The sequence below is a fragment of the Pelodiscus sinensis genome, chromosome 8 (assembly GCF_049634645.1).
Source record: "Pelodiscus sinensis isolate JC-2024 chromosome 8, ASM4963464v1, whole genome shotgun sequence".
NCBI lineage: Eukaryota > Metazoa > Chordata > Testudines > Trionychidae > Pelodiscus > Pelodiscus sinensis.
This window is the reverse complement of record NC_134718.1, coordinates 57,876,177-57,897,045: the sequence shown is the minus strand read 5'-3', so window position 1 is coordinate 57,897,045 and position 20,869 is coordinate 57,876,177. Positions and strand designations below refer to the sequence as shown.

Below are 20,869 nucleotides of genomic sequence, written 5' to 3'. Positions count from 1 at the left end.
TATAATCAGAGAACGGAAAGGGACCTCACAACAGGACTGAGGGCATGTCTTCAACTCACTGCCTCAGAGATTGATGTTCTGGCATTCGATTTAGCTGGTCTAATATAGATCAAACACTGAGGGCATCTCCGGCTGGCGTCTGTACTCCTCGAAGTTGCAAGGAGTAAGGGAAGCCAATGGGAGCATTTGCTCCTGATGGGTTCTCCTAGTAGGGATAGCCAGTGCCAGACTGAGCCATACTTGTGCCCTGGGCAGCGGGCGCGCGGCACATGCGCGGTCCCACCCCTGGGCACGCGGCGCCCCATACCACTTCAATCAGGTGCCCCCCATAGGTTGGTGCCCTGGGCAGCTGCCCAGCTAGCCCCCCCCCCTTTATCCGGCCCTAGGAATAGCGCCATGCTTGGCTTACGGAAGCTGACTCCAGCTATGTATTTTACATAGCTGGAATTGCGTACCTTAAGTCAATCTTCTAGGTCAGGTGTAGACATGGCCTATGTATTATCTAGTACCCATGAAAGCTTATGCCCTAATAAATCTTAGTCTCTAAGAGCATGTGTACACTAAGAAATTATTTTGAGATAACTAAATTTGAAATAATAACTTCCAAAATACCAAAATTGAAGTAGCCTGTCCACATGACAGGGAAGCCTCAAAATTAATTCAAGGCAGCCTCAGTTAATGTGGATGTGCTACTTTCATCTTTGAGCCCCAGCAAGCACTGGGGAGTAATTTCTTTGAATGACTCTGGGGAGTAGTTATTTCGAAATAGCAGCAGTGGCGCGTCCACACTACTGCTATTTTGAAATAACTATTTTGAAATAAGTGTAATTCCTCGTGGAAAGCAGGAGTTACTATTTCAAAATAACCAGCCTGTTATTTCAAAATAACGGGCTTGGTAGTGTGAATGCTCTGCTTGTTATTTTGAAATAAGTGTAGACCAGGGCTAAGGTGCCACAGGACTCCTTGTTGTTATCCCTGTCAAGTGTTTGTCTAACCTGTTCATTAAATATCCAGTGTTGGAGATTCCACAGCCTCCCTAAGCAATTTAATCTAGTGCTTAACTACCCATTGCTTCTTGTCCTACCATCAGAGGTTAAGGAGAATCATTTTTCTCCCTCCACCTTTAACATTATTTTAGGTACTTGAAAGCTGTTATTATGTCCCCTCTCAGTCTTCTCTTTTCCAAGCTAAACAAATCCCATTCTTTCAATCTTCCTTCATAGGTCATGTTTCCTAGACCGTTAAACATTATTTTTTACTCTTCTCTGGATGTTCCCCAATTTGTCCACAAATTTCCTGAAATATGGCACCCAGAATTGGACACAATATTCCTGCTGAGGCCTAATCAGATAAGCACAGAATAGAATGGAAGGATTACGTCTCATCTCTTCTTTATAACACTCCTGCTAATTCCCCTCAGAATTGCGTGGGGTTTTTTTTTGGTTTTTTTTGTTTTGTTTTGATACAGGGTTATTCTGTTCACTCATCTTTGGCTTGTGCTCCACTATGACCCCCAGATTGCTTTCTGCAGTATTCCTTCCTAGGCAGTAATTTCCCATTTTGTACATGTACAACAGATTGTTCCTTTGCAAGTGGAGCAATTTACATTTGTAGTTAATGAATTTCATTTTATTTACTTCATACCATTTCTCTAGTTTGTCCAGAACATTTTGAAATTTAATGTGATTTTCCAAAGCACATGCAGCCCTTCTCCTTTTGGTATGGTCTGCAAACTTTGTAAAAGTATACTCTGTGTCAATATCTCAGTACTGAACTTGACCCAGAACTGTTCCTTGCGGGACCTCATTCATTATGCTCATCCAGTTTGACTGACAGTTTGACTGATAACTAATCTCTGGACATGGTTTTCCAACCAGTTATGCACCCACCTTATAGTAACTCCATCTAGGTCAGGGTATCCCCAGGTGGCTCTTAAGGAGCCATTCATACATTTTTTTTAAATTGCCCTGGGTCACCAAGTCTTCCTGAATTGTCAAAATGGGTCCCCATCTGGAAAAGATTGGGAACTGCTGATCCAGGTTGTATTTCCCTAGTTTGTTTATGAGAAGGTCACAAGAGATAGTATCAAAAACCTTTTAAAGTCAAGATATAGGGCGTCTACTGCTTCTATACTTCAACATTTTCAAAATGAAACATTTCAATTTTTCTGGCTAGATTCAGGCGCTGTTCACAAAACTGGGGAAAAGGAGGGTGGCTCCTCGGTTTATACTGAATATTCTAGTGCACTAGCCTGGTATATAGGAGAAGTAGGTTTAGATATCTCCTCTAGGCTACTGGCTGTTCCAGTGTGGGTCTGTCTTAGTCTTTCCCATTGAAGCAGTTTCACTTTGTATAAATACTTAAATATGCACTTGAGCCCAAGTTGACTGCCCAGCTACAGAATCGGTCTCACTCTCTAGCACACTTTCATATCAAATGTGGGGATTTTAACCTGGGTCCCCCATGTCCCAGTTTAGTGCCCACTAAGGAAAAGGGGTTGGTACACCACCATGGGTTTAGGAATGGTTCCTAATTCCCTTTGTGACACTAGCCTGAAAGTTTCCTTTGTGTTTATTAAACAAACACCCCAAATGAAACAAAGTATTTCCTTTTGAAGGAAGCATTTCATTCAACCCCAAAGGACATTTTCCAACTTTTGTGATTTGCTGAAAGTTTTGAAAACCTGTTGGTTATTTTAAATTTTAAAAAGAATGAGAACTGCCAGCAAACTGAAAAATCACTACTTGACAAGTAATAGCCATGGCAAGAGACTGAATGTTTATAATATACATGGCGGGGGGAAAGTCTGCCACTACTAAGCTGTTCAAATCTGCATCAGATGTCTCTGATGCCAACGGCGCTACATTTTTCATTTCAGTTGGCAATAAGGCATTTCAGCACAATTAAAATCACTGTCAGTGTTTCAAAATTACAAAAGTTTCTCTTCTCAAAAGGCATACTTTGAAGGGGTCCCTTATTAAGAAGGTTTTGAAATCCCCATTGATAAGTTGTTTCCTTTTGCTTTGCATTGTACTGTTTTGAAGCAAATTTGGATAGCCCTCCATCACAAAGTTCCCTGAGAATCCCCCTGAGAATATAAGGCAGATAATAAATATCAAGGAAGTTCTGTACTTACCATTCCCTTTTGGAAACTTTTAATGATCTTAGCTATAAAATCACTTTGGTTTTGTTTTAGGTCCTTTCTTTAGGGGCTAATTAAGTTCATTGAAATGCAATGCGGTGCATTTTTTAAAATTTTGGTGGGTACTGCTGTGCTATGATTAATATTTGTTTCACTGCAAATCTGTGGCACTGGAGGATCTTAATAGAACCCAATCTTGAACCATGAATATGAAAATTACTTGCCTGGAAATAAAAAAGTTTAAAGAAGTTAAGGGAGACTCTTCCAGTTTTTTAGTTGCATGATGTATAAGAAATAGGGCTGTTCCTGCATCTGTTCATAATGTACCAGCCCGGCTGGGCCACAGGTTAACCATAACCTGTAAGGGTGATGCTTACTGGTGAACCGGTTAATCATTCACATCCCTGTTAGATACTTACCTTTGTTTGAGAGGTCACCTCCCACCTTCTTCAGCCAAGAAGAATGTAGTGAAATCACCATAGTGAGCAGGGAGCTATCAGAAAATTAAGTAATCAGTGCCACAGTTTGATGGTTAGTATGTATTTCTCCTCTAGCTGCAAGTTCTGTTCAGAAGAGACCATTCGTTTCTGAGTTTAAAGGTAAAAAGCAATTTTTATATTTAATTGCTGACAGGGTTAAAATGTATGAAATTGATGCCACTGTGGTATCAACTAAAATTGACTATTAAATTCATCTGCAGACACAAAGGTAATTACGTTGTTTTGTTTAGCAATGGAAAGTATGTGCAGAAGGACATTTGAAAGGCCTAAGCATAAATTTAGAAAAGAAATCTGGGTTTGATCCAACATTACTGGGAAATTTGCCATTGAATTCAAAAAGAGCAAGATCTGTGGATTTTACCATATGAACGTGACCTATTACCTTACATTAGTAATGTCTAGTTCTTACAGTGATAAACACATTACAAATGTTGCAGGGAGGTACCCAGCTACGTTAACTACATCAACAAACATTTAAAATGTATAATATACATATTTTTAATTAAAAGTTTTTAAAAAAATGTGTTAAATCGCTGCCCTAGATCCATCACCAGCTGTCAGGAATGTGAACAGGAACCTATATTGAAATACTCAGTATATGAAAACTTGGCATTTGGATTCTGCCATAAGTGCTAGCTAAGAATGTGATACAGAAGCAAGTAAATTGAGCCAATCCTATCTTTTAAATCCTATAAAATACCTTTATATGAGTGAATCCTTTTACACCATCAATCCTGGACTTTTCAGCATAGGCCCCAGTCCGGCAGCACTTTTAACCATGTTCCTGAAGTTAAGCATGTGCTTACGTGTTTGTTGGACTGGAAACCATAAAGCAAAAAGATAAATATGCAACACTGGATAGGAGGCCTGACTCTTCCAGAGGAAAAGAGTTTACTGCTAAAGACAACTTTATTGAAAAGAGTAAAAGAATAAGCTGATCCAGTATTTTGGGATATGGTGGGTTATGTGTGAGCTGCACATTTTTGAAAGTCGGGTAGATTTACTCTGAAGTATTTGCTCAACCTCATTACCGTGTATTACTGTATAGCTGTATATCACAGATAGGGAAAGCATGTATTAATAATAGGTCCAATCTTGCATGGGACTGAGAACCAGCAGCTTAGTACTTGTAGGTTTGAGCCTAATATTTTTAATGCCACTATTTTAGCAATAACCATTTAAAAAATCAGCTACTTAAGAAGGTTAAATTAAATATAATAGTGTATCAATACAGTTAAAATGAAGGCTGGGGTTATCACTCTGCAGGCCTCTCACTGATTATATGTGTAGGGTTTACAGGGACAGTCAATAGACAGCCTGTGGGCCAAAGCCAGATTCAGAGACAACCTGTTTACCTGGTGAATGTGTGTCTGAGCCTAAAAAATGTTGAGTGCCTCCCACCAGGAACTGTGCACCTGTGGTTCCTGTATGTGGTCATTAGAATGTATGTAGGTTCAGGATGCATGGCCTGTGTTTTTTACATCCTTCTGGTTCAAACGGCCTCTAACCTAAAAGTGGTGCCAAGCATGTACTAAGATCAGAACCTTCCGCCAGGAGAGAGATATCTGTCATAAAGTCATAGCACTTAAGGCAGAAGGAATCTCTATATCATATATTCTGGCTCCTATAAATCACAGGTCCTTCACTTCTCTGTTAAACCTCCCAGGATCATATTCTTACTCTAGTTTTTAATTACATATTCTGTAATTTGTGTTTTTCTTTGGCAGTTGCATTTTCAGGCCTTGGCTTTACGACCTTCTACTTAGCTGGAAAGTTGCACTGCTTCACTGAAAATGGCCGAGGGAAAAGCTGGCGGCTTTGTGCAGCAATTCTGCCTCTCTATTGTGCCATGATGATTGCCCTGTCACGCATGTGTGACTATAAGCATCATTGGCAAGGTGAGTCATGGTGATGCCTTTCCTTGTTATTATCCCTGTAATCCAGTGGTTAACATTCTGAGAGCATCTGGGATGGGGCAGTCATAGCTTGTTGACTTGATGCTACTTCTAGGTGTCATTTGGTCCCTACAGTGTGTGTGAATATGACAGAGGCCCAGTATAGCTGTGAGCTTTTACATGCGGATGAATGCCTGTGAACAAGTGTTGGCCCAATACAGTAGGACAGAAAAATACAGGACTTTTTCATAATGATACTAGATGGATTTGGGCATAATAAGACATAAAATAGAATAGGAATGGTGACAACTTTTGCCCAAGCTGAAGGCTTTGCTGAAAAGCTGTATATTTTCTAGCCTATTAAAACTTTTTAGTAAAAAAGAAGTTTGGGTAAAAGGTTATAGTCATTATGGCTTTGGAGGAATGAGAACACCTGTTTCCCAATTTTGTAAGAAAAATCTATCATAGTCACATCATGTTCAATGCAAAATGATAATTTTCCATAGCTTCTGGCAGCTAATATTTTGAATCCAGTGTTTTATTTCAGGATGCACTCATTCCCAGAGTTCGCTGAACTGGATTTGTTATGTACAATGTATGCTGTACCAATGTATGTTCACTAAGTTGCAACTGCAAAGTAAAATATTCAGAATTTACTTTATTGTAACATGGTTTTTTTGGGAGGAACATGCAGTGCTTTTCTGATCTGCAGTTAGGGAAGATGTTACTACTGTAATATTAATGTATATAGAATAAAAGGATGTTAACATAAGCCAGTGAGGGTATGTCTACACTGCCACCCTAGTTCGAACTAGGGTGGCTAATGTAGGCATTCGAACTTGCAAATGAAGCCCGGGATTTAAATATCTCGGGCTTTATTTGCATGTTCCCGGGTGCCGCCATTTTTAAATGCCCCGTAGTTTGAACTCCCTGCCCGTGGCTACACGGGAGCCGCAGGAGGAGTAATGGTAATTCGAATTAGGAGCTTTAATTCGAACTACCTAGTCTGTGCCGCGTGTAGCCGTGGGTGGGGAGTTCGAACTACGGGACATTTAAAAATGGCGGCGCCTGGGAACATGCAAATATAGCCCGGGATATTTAAATCCCAGGCTTCATTTGCAAATTCGAATGCCTACATTAGCCACCCTAGTTCGAACTAGGGTGGCAGTGTAGACATACCCTCACTGTCCAACATTAAACAGTTTTTGCTTCTACCGAGACCTGAGCCTGATTAGTACCATAGCAAACACACCATTCAAAATTCTTTAACCTTTCATTAAAGATAAAAAAAGAAGGAAAAACAGTTAAATCATTTGAAATGCAAAGTATTAAGTGAGGTTTTCATGAATTTTCCCTTTAGCTAAAGTTATCAGAAGGGGGAAAAAAACCTTCTTTGGCAATCTATTACATGGTACTAAAGGCAGAAATAACTGTCCTTTTCGGTAAAAGAGAACCTAGATGAGATGAGCTAGAGCTATTGTTACTGCTGCTATTGTTAAAATCCTATTTTGCTTAATCTAAGGGCAGATCTAAACTGGGGGGTGAAAGCTGACTTAAGATACTCAACTCCAGCTACGAGAATAAGTTGAATTTCTGTAGCATCCCCATTGTGGGAGGACGAGAGGAGAAACTCATTGACTTCCCTTACTCCTCACAACTCTGTGAAGTACTAGGGTTGACAGGGGCACCATCAGTGGTTGATTTAGTGGGTCCTTACTAGAACTGCTAAATCAGTCCCTGGAAAATCGATCTCCAGAGTGTCAGTCTATGGGTAAGTATAGCCAAGGCCTTAGACATTTTTAGGATTTAGCTCAAGTAGGTAGGGAGACCAATGACATTTGAATCCCTTTCTCCAGCATGATCTGGTCAGCACTTCCCTAGGATCAGGGCAAAGAAGAGCAGGGTTCTAGGAAACGATGATGTTAGCCATGGCGATGGATCTCACGCCAGTAACTTCCTTCTGTTCTATTTCCCCCCCAGAGTATTTCCTTAAGGTCCCAAGTAAAGGGAATGATGGATGAAATAGCCCATCCGCTTGTTATGTTGTTCACCAATTAGATCTGATATCCGGCACATCAACTGCGGTTCCTTATAATCCAGTTACATATCTTTTGTCTTTACCAAGCACAGTTTTGACATAGATCTTGAACTATAGCATGAGACATTTTTGTTTTGACTAATTCGGGGCGGGGGGGGCGGGGGGGGGAAGCATTGGTCAGTTTTTTTGTACCTGTTGGCATTAACATTTGCTATTATAAGGTTAATGTGACATTTTATGACCTTTCACATATTTTTTTTACAGTTGAGCTCACAATTAGAATTAATTTATAGGCCCAATTATCATAAAATAATTCCTTTTTTTAATGAAGCAGTTACACCTAGGACCTGACATTTGTTCAAAAAAAATCACAGTTACAAAGAAAAATCTCATTTTATCTCATGCATATAGGGGGGAAAGGAAATGGAAAAGAAACTTAATTATTGTGTAAGATTTTTAATTTTCTTATTCTCATACTGGGATTTACAAATATTACTTTATTAAATATTACCAACATTGCAGTTAAATTTTCCAGATGTTAACAATACCAAGAACTTACAACTTGGTTAATTTGTAGCTAAAACTCTTGCTGATATGTATTTGTAAGATGTTTAAGAACAAACTTCATTGTATGCCCAGGATGGGTAAAGATGGAAAAAATACCCCCCTCTTTTGCCACTTACACAGTTAAATCTTTACATTTACCCAAGTCACGAATATTTTATGCACTAGTGTTTGATTGCACACTTGGGGAAAAAATCTTTAGTTCTGCTGGCGTTCTTACTTAAGTTTGTTGCCTCCTTTAAAAAAGAATCAACAAATTGCTGTTCTTTTGCAACATCCAAAGAGGGAAAACACAAAACCACAACAAAACATTTGGAAAACAAAACAATCAGAAACATCACCAAAAACTTTGGTGTTGCAAGAGCCCTTATTTTAGTAGCTTGATATTCAATTCAGTCAGTACAGTAGCAGCACTGTATTAAGCTGGTATTTTGTTAACAAAGAGAAATTACCCAAGAAGTCATTTCAGAAAAAAATCTGCTTTAGCAACTTAACCGTCAACAATTTAAAATAGTTTAATTTTGCCAGTTTTGCTTTTTCTTTAAAATACTTTTCTGTTAAACCTGCAAAGCTGTTACTTACTATTGAAACTACAACACCCAAAACAATTAAAAAACGAAATGGTGTTTGTTCAATAAATTAATAAATATAAACTTTAAAAACAATTGTTTGGTTCTTTTTAAACAAAAGTATTTTTTTACTAATTTTAAAGCAAAACATAGGAAAGTGGGTATAGCCTGTTCAATTTTTTCCTTTTCCTTTTTTATTATTAGAAAAATTTAAAAATCCAGTCAAAATCAACATTTTCCTATAGAAAATGTTGTTAGATAAAATCACATTTTCTGAAACAAGAAAATGTGGGTTAAACAGTGTCCAGGTATACAAATAAGCAAGATTGTACATTAAAATAGCAACAATTTCAAATGCAGAGAAAGTCTTTTTATAGCAGTTTATCTATAAGACATTAAGAATGGTAGAACATTTTAAATCAATTAAAATATCACAATTATTTAAAAAATCAGATAACCACTTCAAAATACAGGCTAATTATTTATGCAAATTCATGTGTGTCTGAGATAGATATGTTGTGGAATGTAGTATTAAAACTACGTGTGTTTGTGAGAAAAAAATCCACAGCTCTTCTCTAGCTTTTTCTGTGCATGTCTGCAATGTGTTTTATCCTGCCAAGAATTATTTATGGGCTAAAATGTATGCTGTGAGGCAGATCATTATGATGCGTTTTATATGTTGTAGAAATAGATTACACCCAGGGGTTACCAACTACGTTCATTACAGATGAGCTGTGTCTGTTTGTCTTTGAAGCTTAGTAGAAGATGCTGAAAACTCTGCTGGCTGCTCACAAGCCAGGGATTATTCAGGCAACCATGTTACCCTGCGGGTGACTTTAATTCTTAGTGGAAAAGACTGTACTCTCTAGGGAAGGACTAAGTCACTCTGCAAGATTTAGCATTGTGGCTCAGCCCCTGTCTTTTGTGCTCAGTGGAGACAGCTAATTGTATTAAATTACTTATGGTGGCTTTGTGATACAGCCATAAGTGTCCAGTGGGAGATGAGCAAGGACCATCAATATACTGGACAGGGCTCAGTGAACTGTAGGTGTAAGAGGAAATAGTATATTTTTACATTAAGAAGCCATAGAATTGGATCTCAGAATGAATATTATGAGCATTCTCTGTGGCTCCTTCAGTTCTGATGGGAAAATATAGTGTTCCTAATCTTTGTGTTGGCATTAGTGAACTACAACGGATTTTTAGCATTTTCTGTATTGAATCCCAAATACATTGACTATTATAAGTCCCTAGCTTTACACACTGTTTTCTCTAATCTGAAAAGATTCCAATGAATTTATTAACTAGATAAATATAGAAATAGCAGTGAACAATGAATCTGGAACAATGTTCCTTTTCTGTGATTGAAAAATGAATTAAAAGTAGCATTTTCCCAATGCTGTCTCTCTTAGGATCTCAAATAAAACACAGGCATCTTCTTGGAGAAAACCAAAATTCTAATTTTGCTGATTACATGGGGCAAGATCAGCAACCCAGATATGTAAAGCACTGCAGTCATGTGGTTAGTTTTTATCATGGTCGTTTCCACAGGCCTTGGCCAGTATTAGGGTCCCATTGTAGTAGATGCTGTAGAAACATACATTAAAAGCAGTCCCTACCCTCCCAAGAGTTGATGAATGGTGAAATTGAAACACTTGATCATACTGGTGAACATTTACTCACACAAGCAATCCCTTTGATGTCAGTGGGATTCTACATGTCAACTTGTGTTCACCAATTTAAACATTTGCACAGTCCTAGCACTGATTAAGGAGATATAACAGATGGGAGTAGCATAGAATATAAAGTAGAAACACTTGATTGTGTATCCTAGCTATATATAGCAATATGCTCATGTGAGTAGTAACAGTCCATCAGAATGCTCATGAGTAAGGTGCTACTTACTACAGCTTGAACTTCCCAAATCTGGGACTTTGATCATGCTACATCCATGGTCCAGCAGGGCAATGGATGTTGCTAAACCAAAGAACCCTGGAGGTGGGAGCAGGAGCCATACAGGACAATGTGGGGGCTGGGGAGCCATCAGGGCCAGATGGGGAACAGGGAGCCCCTGTCCTGGCCAGGGAACCCCTGGCATTAGCCAGACCAAGTAGCAGCCAGAGAGTCCTGGGCCAGGGAATCCTGGGGAAGAGGAACCCCCAACAGGAGCAGGACTGGCCCTAGCAATGGAACTGGTGATGGTCAGGTGGCCCCAACTGGAAAACTCTGGGAAACCCCTGATGGCAGTGAGCAGGGCCACAAGGTGGGAGGCCCAGATAGAGGGGCCAGGGAGTGGAGCAGCCAGCAGGGGAACATTGATCTCCCCTGGTCCAGCAAAATCCCTGGTTCAGGACTGCTCAGGTCCCAAAGGTGCCGTACCAGGGAGATCCAATCTGTACTTGTAAGACTGGTAGAAATTAATCCTCAGTTACCAGTCAAGGCATATCAATAACCTAAATAAGGGTACGTCTACACTGCATCCCTTGTTCGGACTAGAGATGCAAATGGAGATGACCGAAGTAGTTAATGAAGTGGGGATTTAAATATCCCGTGCTTCATTAGCATGATCTCGCCGGCGCGCTAGTTCGAATCACAGCTGATTTGAACCAGGAAGTGCGCGCCAGGATGTGTTAGTTTGGACTAAAGCCCTTAGTCCAAACTAACATTACTCCTCAAAAAATATTTAAATCCCCGCTTCATTAACTACAGGCAGTCCCCGAGTTACGCGGATCCGACTTACGTTGGATCCGCACTTACGAACGGGGCTTTCTCGCCCCGGAGCTCGCAGGCAGCGGGACCGCCCAGAGCGCAGCGGTCCCGCCACCTCGACCTAAGGGGTGAGAAAAGCTGCTCCGGGTGCCCCTGGTCTGCTGGGGACTGTCTCCAGCAGACCAGGGACACCTGGAGCAAAGCCGGGGAGGCGGAGGGGTCCCGCGCCTCTGAGGCTTTGCTCTGACAAAGCCTCAGAGGCACGGCACCCCGCTGCCGCTTGGCTCCCGGTGCCCCTGGTCTTCTGGGGACCGTCTCCAGCAGACCAGGGACACCTGGAGCAAAGCCGGGGAGGTGAAGGGGTCCTGCGCCTCTGAGGCTTTGCTCTGGCAAAGCCGGGGAGGCGCGGCACCCCGCCGCCGCTGCCGCTTTGCTTCCGGTGCCTCTGGTCTGCTGGGGACTGTCTCCAGCAGACCAGGGACACCGGGAGCAAAGCTGCAGCCTCTGAGGCTTTGCTCTGGCAAAGTCTCAGAGGGGCGGGACCCCGCTGCCGCTGCGGCTTTGCTCCCCGTGTCCCTGGTCTGCTGGGGAGGGGGGGCACAGCTAGTGCGCCCCCTCCCCAGCAGACCAGGCTTTTGTTGTGGACCCTGGGGTAGAGCTGCCGGGTTGGTCCTGCAGGGACCTACCTGGCAGCCCAGCTGTTCTGTCCCAGGCTCGAGATTCAGCCGCTGTTGAAACTGATCAGTGGCTGATTCCAGGAAGCTGGGGGCAGAGCAATTCTGCCTCCAGCTTCCTGTAGTCAGCCCCTGGTCAGTTGCAGCAGCGGCTGAATCTGGAGCCAGTTCCGACTTACATACAAATTCAACTTAAGAACAAACCTATAGTCCCTATCTTGTACGTAACCCGGGGACTGCCTGTACTTCGGTCGTCTCCATTTGCATCCCTTGTTCAAACTAGGGATGCAGTGTAGATGTTCCCTAAGTTATTATCTCATAATTCAGCCTCCAGGAAGGATGAGCTCTTTTAGAAAGGACCAGCACACCAGGTTTCCCAGGTGTGTTCGTATTTGCAGAACCTGAGAGAGAGAACAAATACTCATGCTTGATCTGTAAAATCCAAAGCTGTCAGGAGAAGTTTCAGTCAAAAGGAGTTCATTACTCTGAAGCTAACTGTGTTGATCACGGTGAAAAGGACATAAATGATTATCAGTATGCTTACAGCTCTGGATACGCTGGGTATCCTAGTAGCCTCTCTAAATGAAAAAAGCGCTGCTCTTTCATCTTCATTAAGATAATGAGAGTTGTCATTATATTGATAGGAGTTCCAACGTGATGCTTATCAGTTAGGACAGAGGGAATAGAGATCACTATAATAGAGGGTCTATGTAATCAAGAATGCCATGGAGAAAGTGAATATGGAACGATTGTTTGCCACTTCACATGTCTCTTCAACAGAAGAACTAAGGATCCTCCTAAGCAATTAATAGGCCAAAGGATTCAAACAAAAGGAAGTTTTTCATGAAATCAACAGTCAGAAACTGGAACTGCTTGCCAGGGCATACTGTGAAGGCTTAAAAGTGTAGCTGGGTTCCAAAAAAGTTCATGGAGGGCAGGTCCATCAACCCTATGTTCTGGGAGGCCATTCATTGCCAACTGCCAGAAACTGGGACTGGGTGACTAGGATGGATCACTTGAAATTGCCTTTTTCTGTTCATTCACTCTGAAGCCTCTGACAATAAGTGGACCATTGATTTGACCCAAGATGACCATTCTTATGTTCTTACGAGGCCCCAGTCTAATGTTCCTTACATTCACGTATGAGTCTTTCCATTAATTTCAATGGGAATTTGATGAGGCCTGAAGAAAGCTATCCACATTCAATCATTCTTTGACTTTAATGGAATTGATATGACACCATCTGACACAAGTAATCTTTCATGTAGCTGCAGTGTAAATTATTTTATTCTAAACATTTTTTGTTAAATATAGCCAGTTTTGAAAGTCTATGTTATTGCCCATATTGGAGTCACTGAATAGTGATTTCTGCCAAGTGACGGGGTATTGTTAATTTTTTGTAACCCTGATCCTTGGGATGAGATTGAAGTCAGGAAATAAAGATCAAAGATGGGATTTTCAGGTCACTTTCAAGGGGAATTATGCTAAGTCACTGCACCACTGTCAGTTCTCTTATGGGGATAGTCTAAGCCAACAAAAGAAACTCCCCCATGAACACAGCACTGTCTACACTGGGGCTTAAGTCAGCCTAATTTATGTTGCTCAGGGGAATGGCTAAATCACACCCCAAGTGCTGGGAGGCCAACAGACTTGCAGGGCCTTGTGCAAGTTTAAAAAAGAGACGACTGAGAGGGGACATGATAGCAGTTTTCAAGTATCTAAAAGGGTGTTACAAGGAGAAAAATTGTTCTCCTTGGCCTCTGAGGATAGGATAAGAAGCAATGGGCTTAAATTGCAGCAAGGGAGGTTTAGGTTGGACATGAGGAAAAACTTCCTAACTGTCAGGGTGGTTAAACACTGGAATAAGTTACCTAGGGAGGTTGTGGAATCTCCATCACTGGAGATATTTAAGAGCAGGTTAAATAGACACTGATCAGGGATGGTCTAGATAGTGCTTGGTCCTGCCGTGAGGACAGGGGACTGGACTCGATGACTTTTTGGGGTGTCTAAGATGGGAAGGAGGGCCGGCTCTGCACCTCTGGGCCCTTGAGCAGAAGGGACAGAGCTGGAGCTAACCTTCCCCAGCTGGGCCTTCAGCACTGCCCAGAGTGTGCCATGTAGCGCTCCACCAGCTATTTAAAGCCTTGGTCGCCATAACTACTGCAGTAGCGGTAGCAGCAGCCAGAAGCCCATGGGCCCTTTTCAACTGCCATGCCTCTAGGGCAGCTGTGCCATTTTGCCTGCTCCACTCCCATTGGCAGGCCTGACTGAGTGACATACATACGTTACCTTAAGCCATAGCTCTAATCTACACCAGACTGACTGAATTAAGGTTTAAATTCTAAATTACTCATCACATTTAAGACTGCAAAAGCTTTTTATTTTAGCAATTTGCTCCTCTTTGTAATTAGACAATAATTTCACTATTTTATTACATTGTCATTTCCTTTAAGAAAGTGCAAAAGAAATCTGTTAGGCCCCTTTTTGATCAGGCTAAAGTTCCTGAACAATATTAAACATGTGATGTCATTTAATAATCAGTGTCTTTCACTGTGGTTTACATTTGAAAATATGGGGCCTTTCCGAGCCTATGTGTATTTAGAGGGAATTTTCCCTTCACTTGAAAATAAATAATTTCCCAAAGAAAATTTAGTATTAAGGGGCATGTAGTAAATACCTTGACAAACAGCGAAAGCATTTTGCACATGAGAGACTGTTGTTCTCTCAGACAGAGAATAACGGTTCCACAAAAAAAACCTAGGAAGCAAATCCCGTTGTGTTGCAAAGAAGTCTGTTATCTTGTTCATTGTAGTGATGGCACCCAGGAGAGGAAAGCTACAGGGAGAAGAAACTTTAATGATCACTCTCCTTTCAAACCCAGGCATGCTAGTGCCTTCCTAATACCTGCAGGTGTGTTCAGGACTTCAAAGTAGTTTTGTTGCCAAGCATCACTGCAGGCGTGGAGAGGGGAGTGATGTCTGGCAGAAGCAGAAAGAAAAGACCAAAAAGCCAAACTGTTTAATGAAGGGTTTGTCTTTCCAGATAATTGTATTAGTTTTCAGATGAATGTGTTGTTTTAAAAATATAAAAATGCCACTGCTGTGGCTACAATAAAAACTATTTTGTGGCTACAGTATCCATATAGCTTAGCAACTTTAAGAATATTTCCCTCCCCCAATTTAGAATATAATGGCTAAAAGATATTAATGGTGCAAATTATTGTTATGGCCCAATAGTGCAAGTTGCTGAGTGGCTGATGGACACAGGAGGAGAGGCTAAGAGGGGGTGCTCTGTGCAAACCTCAAATAGGTATACAATTATAGATGGCAAGTGGTGGTCAAAGAGAAACTCTTAAAGCCATATGTGCATTTAGTGACTCATAACTCTTGTAGGGAAAGAGGCAATGCAGAATCCTACCCATCTCATACCAGCCACAGCCCTCATAATTTTCAGTGCACAAAGAGAATATAGTCTGAGGTAAATGGGATGTAATTCAATAAGGACAAATACAAAGTACTCCATTTAGAAAGGAACAATCAGTTGCATACATACAAAATGGGTAACGATTATGTAGGAAGGAATACTTCAGAAAGGGATCTGGGGACATAGTGGACCACAAGCGAAATATGAATCAACAGTATGACACTGTTGCCAAAAAAGGAAACACCATTCTGGGATGTATTAGTAGAAGTGTTTAACGAAAGACACAGAAGGTAATTCTTCTGCTCTGTTGTACTGATTAGGCCTCAACTGGAATATTGTGTCCATTTCTGGGCATCCATTTCAAGAACAATGTGGAGAAATTGGAGAAAGTTCAGAGGAGAGCAACAAAAATGATCAAATGTCTAGAAAACAGGCTTTATGAGAGAAGATTGAAAGAACTGGGTTTGTTCAGTCTGGAAAAGAGAAGAAAGATTGAGGGGACATGATAACAGCTTTCAAGTACCTAACGGGTGTTATATATGGAGGAGGGAGAAAAATTGTTCTCCTTAATATCAGATTATAGGACAAAAAGCAATGGGCTTAAATTGCAGCATGGGTGGTTTAGGTTGAACATTAGAAAAATCTTCCTCACTGTGAAGGTGGTTAAGTGCTGGAATAAATTACCTAGGGACGTTGTGGAATCTCCATCACTGGAGATTTTTAAAATCAGGTTAGACAAACACCTACCAGAGATGGTTTACACAACACGTGACCCACGGGCCACATGCGGCCCACAGTCCATTTGTTTGTGGCTCGCAGTACAGTTTGGGTTTACACGGGGCTCAACACATGGCCTGTGGGTTGGATCCTTTGAACATGGCCTCCGCTGGGAACACACTCCACAATGGAGAGGTGTCTCCCAGATGGGGTGAGCATTGAAAGATGCTAGTGGATGGGCTGGCTGGAACAGAGGGGTACAGGGTGTTAGCATTTTTAGCACCCCAGGGAGGAGGCGCCAGAAGTGACAGGGCATTGTGGGAAGTGCTGGCTACTTCGTCCTGTGGTCAGAGTCTGAGAGGTGCTGACTGGCTTACACTGGCCATGTTTGGGGTCGGCGCCACGGCTTAACGCTTAATCTTTGTATTTGTGCCTGACAGTGTGAAAGAAGCTATTTGCATATATATTTCCATGTATATGAAACCACACTTAAGTTGTAGCCTTTGGCATGTGCTGTGAGTATCAATGTGTCCCCCAGGGCTTTCAAAATTGAGTAGCCCTGGTCTAGAGGGTGCTTGGTCCTGCCATGAGTGCAGGGGACTGGACTTGATGACCTCCCATGGTCACTTCTAGTTCTAGTGCTCTATGCTTCTATGAATACTTTTAAAGATTTCCTCACAGGGACTCAAGCCACCTGCCCCTGGATAAGGATGCCATCTGCTGGGCAGCAACCCACACAGTTTCTTGTGGGCCTCCATTGTGAGTGCTCTGTATGAGGATAAATCCAGGAGCAGATTAAAGGATGCTGAGTGCTCCTACCCAGGGAAATCTTTTGCATCTTTTTATAGGCAGGCTTTAATTTTCCCATGAACTCCCATCAATACTGGCTACTATTTCAATACTAACTATTTTTTGTTGCTTTTCCTACCTAGATGCTTTTGTCGGAGGAATCATTGGCCTAATTTTCGCTTATATTTGCTACAGACAGCACTACCCGCCTTTGGGTAACATGGCTTGCCATAAACCTTATGTCAGCCTCCTAGTTCAGACCTCAACAAAGAAAGAAGAGAGACCTACAGCTGATAATGCAACTGGCCTGCCTCTAGAGGGAATAACTGAAGGACCAGTATGACTAATGAATGTGCACCGTGAACTTTTAGCCCTTCTCACATTCCTCCAAACTGGCCTCTTAACATGATGTTTTCTACATTACAATCGAGCAGTGATGTTTTTAAGATATTCCTTTTCACACTGTAACATCCTCCTACTTTTAAGGTTCAGTTTTCAATGCATAATGTATTGTCTAGGTGTCTGTTTTAAGTCCATCGCCAGAGCAAAAAAAATCCAGGGAGAAGAGTGTCAGTAGAAAGAACATGCCAAATCCAGGCTCGTTAAAGGAATAGTTTTGAGAGGTATTTGAAGATACAATCAATTTGAAAACAGTGGATGATGTTTGATGCTGAGTACCACCTAGAAAGTAGATTGTCCTAAACTCTGAGGGTATGTCTACACTACCCCCCTAGTTCGAACTAGGGGGGTAATGTATGCATACCGAACTTGCTAATGAAGCCCGGGATTTGAATTTCCCGGGCTGCATTAGCATAAAGCCGGCGCCGCCATTTTTAAAAGCCGGCTAGTGCGAACCCCGTGCCGCGCGGCTACACGCGGCACGGACTAGATAGTTTGGTTTAGGCTTCCTAATCCGAACTATCTAGTCCGTGCCGCGTGTAGCCGCGCGGCACGGGGTTCGCACTAGCCGGCTTTTAAAAATGGCGGCGCCGGCTTTATGCTAATGAAGCCCGGGAAATTCAAATCCCGGGCTTCATTAGCAAGTTCGGTATGCATACATTACCCCCCTAGTTCGAACTAGGGGGTAGTGTAGACATACCCTGAGTGATTTCAGCAGGTGTTGAGTGTAGGCATCACTTTCCAAAACCTTTCAGCAACTATTAGAATCAGCTCTTGGTCTGTTTCTTAATATCTTAATATCATTTGATGCAACTTCCTTATGTTTATGTTGTGGTCTTCTAACATAATCAATCTCTCAAATACTTTGTGCTCCTTGTCAAGTTTTGGCAGGGTTATTCTGAGCTCGGTAATTAAACAGTTGCTGAAATGTATGAAGAGCAAGAGTCTGAAAGGAGCCAAGTCTACTTACATCAGGGGTTTTGGAGGATGATGCTGACAGTAGAGTGAGCCAAAACTGTGGAAATTGTCAGGTTGCAATAACATATGTTTGGAGATTGGATTAAAAACTGGGTATTAAAATATTAGCATTTTTTCTGAGGGCTCGAGCAGTAATTATTTTCCAGATTGAATGAAACTGCAGCAATTCCCATGACATACAACAAACTGCAATCTTAAAAACAAACAAGCAAAAATCCTAAAACTGTGCAGTTGCAAAAATACCATGTTTTCTGTGAATCTGTGTGCTTGTCCTGGTGGAATTGTCTACTGACTCACTGCAGCATTGGTGCTGCTCTTAAAGAATGTAAGGACTTTGGCTCATGAGCATTGGCTTCATATGTATGAATACTTCTGTCTGTTTCCAGCACTGTATGCCTGAATGAATTCTGATAAATATTACTTCATTCCCCATTACTTCATTCCCCATTTTCAATTTGTTGTAGTCATAAGCAAGGCATTTGTAAGGGTCATCTTGTTGCCTGATACAAAGCTTATTAAATCAATGGAAATCATTTCAATAAGATTTGGGTGAGGTGCAGAAGAGATAACTATGTGTCTGACCAACCTATGTTAGTTAATTTGGGGGCTTTTTTAGGTTCCTATTTCCATTCAATATCCATTCACTAAAAACATATCACACTCCAGTGAAATGTGCGTGGAATGGCAGAGTTGTCAACTTCCAGCATTTCTTTTAATAGATGGATTATGAAAGAGCAGGTAAAATGTTCTAAAATCACACCCTGACAGGAGAACATTTCTTGGCTAGCTAATCTAGTGAAGGTGATCGTGACAGCTTTGATCAACAATATCCATTATGGTGCTTTAGACTGGAGGAGACCGGTACCATAGCTACCTTACAACTAATGTGTTCCTGTTGGAATATGTATTGGCCTTGTAGGCGTTTTGTGATTCAAAAAAGCTGTATGTGTCAGTGTAAAGGCTTGTCATTTATTTTTGTCAAAGGTAAACGTTGTAGATTTTTTGAGACGAGCTATTCCCTGATTGGCGACACTTGAATTTTTATAGAAGAAAAACAAAGTTAAAGACCCTTTTTATAAATAAAAAATGCACCCCAAAGAATACTGCCAAACTCATTTGATGAAAACCTACAAAATTGTAAAATATACATTAATATGGAAAAGTCACAGAAAATGTAATAGGGATGAGACCAATAAGGATTCTATAAAAATTAGGTCTGGGCTAGACTTACGACTTATACCAGACTTACCATGTTAATTAGGGATGGCATATTTTCTCACTATAACTAAGCTGCTATAGATTCTAGCAAAGATACAATTATACCAGCACAACTGTTTTTATATTCCATTCCATTATAACTTATGCCAGTTCCTCAAACTGACATCACTTAAACCAATATAAGCTAATTATGCTGGTTTAACTGCATCCTCACTAGAAGGGTTTTCCCAGTTTAGCTTGACCTACAAAACCCAGCTAGAGTAGACCAGTCATTACTCTAGAAACCTGAGAAAATGTAATAAGCACTGATCTCCCTGATATAGACTTTTTGCACCATTTGATAGAATTCTATATCAGAGAACTAATTTTATATAGGATGATTTTAAAAAAAAAACCCTCTGGCAAAGTTATCATTTCTATAAATTCTGTAGGACTTTTCCATTGGCTTTGTCTTTCACTGGAAAAACTTGGCTTCTGGCATGTATGCAAATATTTCAAAAATTCTGAAACTCATATCAAAAGTTTATTACTGAGGCATAGTGCATTTTGCACATTTTTATATGAATCTGCTGTATTCTTAAAAATGAGTAGAGCCTCCTAAATGTGCTGTATAAATTCCTGCTATTTTAATGGACTTTGATACAAGTAAGCTCTGTTTCCCTTGTTAGTTGGGATGTAAAAGGCTGACACAGCACTGAGAAGAAACACAATTGTGAAAATGCTGGAATATGAAATATTGTTTAGCATAAGTTATATTGCAAGATAAACAGAAGAAAAGGACTTTGCAATGCAGCAAATAAAGCACTTTTAATGGATGTAATTAAATGGAAAGTAATAAAACAGGCCATGTAAAAGCTTTGATTAAGGTGTAATTAAAATATGAAAGAGTTAATGAAATAAAACTTGGTCCATAAGAGTTACAACTACCAGTGCACGTCAGCATAAGGAAGGCATTTTGTAGATCAATGTATTTTAATTTCATGCTCTCTTAATGTGAAGGAAATGTAATGTTGTAATGCACCAATAAAACTGCACATAAATGTGGGTTTTTGTACATCTACATGTTATCTTTTTTTGGTAAGGAGAAAGTTCACCAATTTGGTTGCATTAGTAAACCATAACAAGTGTTGCAAATCACCAGTGCTACATTAACTACGTCTACCAAAGGTATCCTGAAATAGCTACCCCATGTTTAGACAAGCTGCCCATTATTCCAAAATATTTTTTGAAATAATGGACGTGCTATTTTGGCAT

The 20,869-nt window shown here is 40.9% G+C and overlaps 1 protein-coding gene across 5 annotated transcripts in view; it reads left to right on the top strand.

Annotated features, from left to right (window-relative positions):
- Positions 1-20,659, top strand: part of PLPP4 (phospholipid phosphatase 4) — a 111,911-nt gene extending 91,252 nt beyond the window's left edge. For 4 of the 5 annotated variants that reach the window (XM_075935355.1, XM_075935351.1, XM_075935352.1 and 1 more), the window contains 3 exons: positions 5,370-5,540; positions 17,164-17,735; positions 18,109-20,659. In XM_075935355.1, coding sequence (XP_075791470.1) covers positions 5,370-5,540; positions 17,164-17,363 — 371 coding nt within the window. In that variant the 3' untranslated portion in view covers positions 17,364-17,735; positions 18,109-20,659. The remainder of the gene's footprint in view (positions 1-5,369; positions 5,541-17,163; positions 17,736-18,108) is intronic. The other variant, XM_075935353.1, reaches the window with a different exon arrangement.
- The last annotated feature ends 210 nt before the right edge of the window (positions 20,660-20,869 follow it).